Source organism: Engraulis encrasicolus, chromosome 1 (assembly GCF_034702125.1).
Source record: "Engraulis encrasicolus isolate BLACKSEA-1 chromosome 1, IST_EnEncr_1.0, whole genome shotgun sequence".
Classification (NCBI taxonomy): Eukaryota; Metazoa; Chordata; class Actinopteri; order Clupeiformes; family Engraulidae; genus Engraulis; species Engraulis encrasicolus.
The window spans coordinates 12,866,787-12,872,786 of record NC_085857.1 but is presented as its reverse complement, the minus strand read 5'-3'; the positions used below and the strand labels follow the sequence as shown (position 1 = coordinate 12,872,786).

At 45.6% G+C, this 6,000-nt stretch overlaps 1 protein-coding gene across 1 annotated transcript in view; it reads left to right on the top strand.

The window, feature by feature from the left end:
- Positions 1–6,000, top strand: part of usp34 (ubiquitin specific peptidase 34) — a 158,179-nt gene that overhangs the window by 36,501 nt on the left and 115,678 nt on the right. The window contains exons 6-7 of the mRNA XM_063197771.1: positions 3,035–3,184; positions 5,912–5,979. Coding sequence (XP_063053841.1) covers positions 3,035–3,184; positions 5,912–5,979 — 218 coding nt within the window. The remainder of the gene's footprint in view (positions 1–3,034; positions 3,185–5,911; positions 5,980–6,000) is intronic.

Sequence of the window (6,000 nt, the reverse complement as noted above, 5' to 3'; positions counted from 1 at the left end):
TAAAAATAGCAGTGTTGACATCTGTCTTAAAGGGACACTGTGTGAGATTTTTAGTTATTTATTTCCAGAATTCATGCTGCCCATTCACTAATGTTACCTTTTTCATGAATATTTACCACCGCCATCAAATTCTAAGTATTCATTATGACTGGAAAAATTGCACTTTTCATACATGAAAAGGGGGATCTTCTCCATGGTCCGCCATTTTGAATTTCCAAAAATAGCCATTTTTAGCTGCAAAAATGACTGTACTTGGACCATACTAGAAAATATTTGTTAATTACTAAGAAAACTTTCATGTAAAGATCAAATGTGGCAATTGGCAGTCCAGCTTCAATGAGCAGCATAGTTGCAGTACCCTTTTTGACCATTTCCTGCACAGTGTCCCTTTAAGAAACAATGTTTTGTACAAACTGACAAATTCTTGAAGATTCAACTTTGCTGAGGATCCTAAACTAATATTTTGTTGCATAACAATCTTGACATTTACTCACTTTTGTATAGGCACTGCTATTATTCTGAGCATGTATCATTCTGAATTGTATGTTTATCTCGTCATCCACCCACATCCCATCGCTTGTACTCTACTCGCCTGTCCAGGCCTTGCTTCCATGGAACACATAAACATTCTATTGACTTCTCTCGTTGAGGGAGTGTCTAGAAGCAGTATGTGTAAAAGATTTTTAGATTTTAGGGATCCGAGAAGCTGTATATCGGCTGACAAGAAGTAACTGGCCCGGTTTTAACGCTGAATTGAAATAACAAGGAGTTGAAGCGTATTATAGCATGTCATTTCATTTCTAACATTACATTTAGCAGACGCATTTATCCAGACCGACTTATAATTGAGGACATAGGAGGGAGAAAGCATAGTCTTTATTTTTAAGGGTGAGAAAAGCTTGCTTAAAGTCACATACAGACTTGCTGAACAAGCTAAAAAAGTAAAAAAAAACCTCATTAAGTTGCAGTTTAGTTTGAATGTTCGTTAGCGGGCCCGGGATGATAAAATTACCTCATGAACATTTTTTTTTTTGTCCTCATGGATTGGGCGATGTTTCGTTATGGTATCTTGGCCAAGGACGAGTTGAATTTAAAACAAAAGGCAGGCAGGCCAGGTCACATTCAGTTTTACTTTTTTTATTTGCATATTTTTTTTCTGGTGACTTACTCATTCTGAAATGTCAGATAAAATAGTCAGTGGAGTCCTTGAGCCGTGAGCATTCTCATGCTCCAGACTCTGACTCAGCGCTTTTCAAAAACCTCATCTTTTTTTTCCCTTCTTTCCTTCTTTTGTGTTTTTTTTGTGAAATCTCTCTCTCTCTCTCTCTCTCTCTCTCTCTCTCTCTCTCTCTCTCTCTCTCTCTCTCTCTCTCTCTCTCTCTCTCTCTCTCATTTTCTCTCTCTCTCTCTCTCATTCTCTGACCCATTGAGCGTGGGCGTTAAATGTACAAAAATAAGGCAGGTTTGTTTGGGCTGAACAAATGACAAGAACACACACACACACACACACACACACACACACACAATCTCTCAGGCATGCGCGTGCACTCACTCACACACACACACACACCACACACACACACACACACCCCGGGAAGCATAAGCAAGTCCTTGTTTGACCTCGCCATCGCCACAAGCGTTGTGATTGGCTGATGACTTCTGACTGATGACTTCCTCCCTTGTTTTGGCGGGCACCTTGGTCAGTGCTCATGTGTGCGTGTGCATTTGTGTTTAGGACATAGTTGTGTGTGTATGTGTCATGTGTAATGGAGTGTGTGCTTTTTTATTTAGGTGCGAGAGGTACTGTGAGTGTGTGTGTCTGTGTCTGTGTCTGTGTCTGTGTCTGTGGGTGTGTGGGATGTGTATAAAATGTTTAGAGGTGTGTGTGTGTGTGTGTGTGTGTGTGTGTGTGTGTGAGTTTGTGTTTGAGACTGCGAGTCGGTAAGTGTATGTGTGTGTGTGCGCGCGTGCGTGCGTGCGTGCGTCTGTTTCCCCTTGAAGGACAATAGCAGTGTTTTGTTCTGTTTTTGTGTTTCTTCCTGTCCCTTTGTGTGTCCCTTGTCCCCAGAGCTAGTAGACACTCCCAGCCAGCCACATGTAATGCACTCCACATGGCTCTCCCATGCCTGTAGAGCAGTCTGAGAGAGTAGATAAGAGAGAGGTTCCACTGGCCCATTGTTTGTACTTAAAGGTACACTGTGTGAGATTTTTAGTTGTTTATTTCAAGATTTCGTGCTACCCATTCACTAATGTTACCTTTTTCATGAATGCTTAGCACCACCCTCAAATTCTAAGTATTCATTATGACTGGGAAAAATTGCTTTTTTCATACATGAAAAGGGGGATCTTCTCCATGGTCCGCCATTTTGAATGTCCAGAAATAGCAATTTTTAGCTACACAAATGACTCTACTTGGACCATACTAGAAAATATTACTTTAGTAATTAGTGCATTTTTATAAAAACATCAAATTTGGCAATAGGCAACCTGATTTGCAGTACCTTTTTTGACCATTTCCTGCACAGTGTAGCTTTAAAGAATCTCTGGAGCAGTGCTTCTCAACCTTTTTTTTTGTTGCATATTTTTGGGCTTGTCTGGCCTAGGGGCCCCATGGAATCATAAATCGGTCCCTGTCTAAGTGGCCTTGCTTTGTGAAATGACACTCTGTGGTCCAGCTATTTGCATACAATCATGCATGCTTTCACACGCCGTGTGTGTGTGTGTGTGTGTGTGTGTGTGTGTGTGTGTGTGTGTGTATCTGTGTCTGTGCGTGTGCGTGTGCGCGTGCGTGTGCGCGTGCGCGTGCCTCTCTCTCTATCCCAGGATGCGGAGGTGCCTCAGAGCAGGTGCCTGTTCTGTACTCATTCCTGTGAGTGTGTGTCTCTTCTAGGATGTGGAGGCGCCCCTTAACCTGCTCTGCTGCTACGTGTACCTGTTCTGCGTCCCTTGTAAAATACAATGTAATGCTAATGTGTGTGCGTGTCTGTGTGTGTGTGTGTGTGTGTGTGTGTGTGTGTGTGTGTGTGTCTTGTAGGACGTGGAGGTGCCCCTGCACCTGTTGCGCTACGTGTGCCTGTTCTGCGGTAAGCACGGCCTGGCCCTGATGAAGGACTGCTTCGAGGCCGGCAACCCCACCTCCCTGCCCTTCCCCCTCGCACACGCCTTCATCACCATCGTCTCCAACGTAAGTCCTCCTCCAATCACACGCCAGCTTGATTATAGGTTCCACACACATTAGCCAATCAGATATCGCCTCCCTGCCCTTCCCCCTCGCACACGCCTTCATCACCATCGTCTCCAACGTAAGTCCTCCTCCAATCACACGCTAGCGCCAATTCACATGGGGCAGTCTCCAACGTAAATCCTCCTCCATTCACACGCCAGCTTGATCACAGGTTCCACACACATTAGCCAATCAGCTTCGAGGCCGGCAACCCCACCTCCCTGCCCTTCCCCCTCGCACACGCCTTCATCAACATCGTCTCCAACGTAAGTCCTCCTCCAATCGCATGCTAGCTAGCAGCAATTCACAATTAGCCCAGTAGTTCCCAGACTGGGTTCTGGGACCCCTAGAGCGGTCGTGGAGATACTGTTTGGGGAAAATAATGAACTTGTCATACAAACGGGGGCGCTGCAAGGGGTCGTTTCGGAGGGGGGGATACATGTTCTGCCGCCACCCCCCGCGGCGTTGACAGTGCGTCTCCTGCAGTTGCAGGAGTCTAAACCAGGCTTAAAGTGATACTGTCCCATTTTTGGAAATAAACTTATTTTACACCTCCCCTTGAGTTAAATAATAGGGTTTTACCGTTCTCCTGTACTTTCAACTGTTCTCGGGTTATGGCAGTGCACATTTTACCTCCATGCTAGCAGTTAACATTGAGTCCTATGAGACCAGCTCGCGGCTAATTTTGAAGTTTGACAGGAAATCTAGCCGTCATGCAACTTTTTGAGCCAGAATGCATTGCTGTCTAAATGCGTATACAGCCATTGCGGTATCTCGAATAAGCTTATTGTCTCCCACGTAAGCCCTCCTCCAATCACCTGTCTGCTTGTGTCCAGATGCCACACACATCAGCCAATCAGACAACAGTGTGCAGTCAACCAGAGTTTATTTCCAAATCTCCTTCCGCTCATCCAGTCAAAGGGCACGATCGTGATGAAGCAGCGCTGCTTTTGCTAGGTAGCGTGCATGCGCGCTCTGCCAGTTTGATGCATTGTGGTTAGAAAATTCTAACCAGGATGCATTAAACCATACCTGTCAACTTTGAGCTCCTAAAATCCGGGAATATTCCCATATTTTAAGCCAAAATCCAGGAAATGTAGGCCAAATTTTGACAGTCAACGGGATGACAGACAGATTGGACGGTGCGTTCTACTCTGCTTTTCACAACAGCGCGCGTGCAAAGACAGATCCTGTCTAAAATCCCTCAACACACGTTTTACAGCGTGGAGAAACAATGCAATGAAAACTAAACAATGAAATGAGCGCAATGAGTTTCTTCTTGTTGTTTTGTCGCACAAGTTGTCTGTTAGTGAAAAACTTCCTGCTGGTACAGGTTGTGATTAGGTCAATCGCATGATTCGCTGTTCCGAGGCTGTTTTATTCGTCGCATGAACTGACGGTTTCTGAGGAAATGAGTGGGCGCACAAGCGCTACAGAGCTTGAGGTTGACAGCTCGTATTTTTAAGAAACTTCAATTCTTGGTGGTATCTGGCATACCGTCTTCTGTCTCTCTCTTCAAGAGGGGGTGTGGCTCGTCGGACAGGGCCGTGGGTAGCCTATAAATAGCCTATTGGACCGACGGTGTTTTTTTGATAATGTGAAAAATCCGGGATATTTCCGGGGAAAAAATCAAATCGGGAAGAAATCGGGAAATGGGTCAAAATTAGGGAGTTTCCCGGGATATTAGGGATGGTTGACAGGTATGCATTAAACTGGTATAGTGCGCATGTGCTCTGCCTAGCAAAAGCAGCACTGCTTCATCACGACCGTGCCCAAAGGCTGCATATGTCATGTGAGCTGCGTATCATAGCGATGCAGCTGACACAACAGATGTCCAACAAATATATAATAAATAATACGTTGCAGATCTTCAGTGAGCACGTGCGCTGCATCAATTTCATCGGTTGTACTCCATCGTCAATGTCGGTTCCACATCGTCATCACAGCCCTTACCTCCCCTCATAGCCAATTGGATGCCAGCTCCGATCCACAATCCCACCACCTTAGCCAATCAACCCCCAGCAGTCTGTCAGGTGCCTCTCGCTCAGCCTATCAGATTCCAGCCCTCTTTGAGCCAGCCATACGATGATTGGTTGCTGCATGTGAAGTGCGGCTTGTCACTGTGACAGTGAAGGGAAGAATCGGGAAGGCGAAAATGAATCATCAACGAAGAAAGAAAGTAAACGAGAGAGGGAGAGAAAGAGGCAGGGAAAGAGAAAGAGACTGAGATGGGGGGAGAGTGAGAGAGACAGACAGACAGAGATAGCGAGGAAGGAAATTCTCGAGCAAGGCTGAAAGAGTGTGAACGACCGAGAGGGTCAGCATTTGCATATGCGCATAATAGTTCCCACACAGTCTCCCTTTCTCTCTCTCTCTCTCTCTCTCTCTCTCTCTCTCTCTCTCTCTCTCTCTCTCTCTCTCTCTCTCTCTCTCTCTCCATCTCTCTCTCTCTCCCCCCCGCCTTCCCCCTCTCTCTCTCTCTCTCTCTCTCTCTCTCTCTCTCTCATTCATGTAGGTCACTCACACACACAGACCTTGATTGTCCACGAATGCCCCCTTTACCACCTCCCACCCTCCTTGGGGGCTTTATGTGCCGTGTCAATTAAAGAAGAGGGAATGCTGATTGATTGACTGACTGGTTAACATTGTTTTGTATTGTTTTTGTCTGTTTGTTTGTTTGTCTTGCAGATCAGAATATGGTTGCACATTCCCGCTGTCATGCAGCACATCATCCCCTTTCGCACGCACGTTATCAGGTAAGAGGAACTAACTGCTGT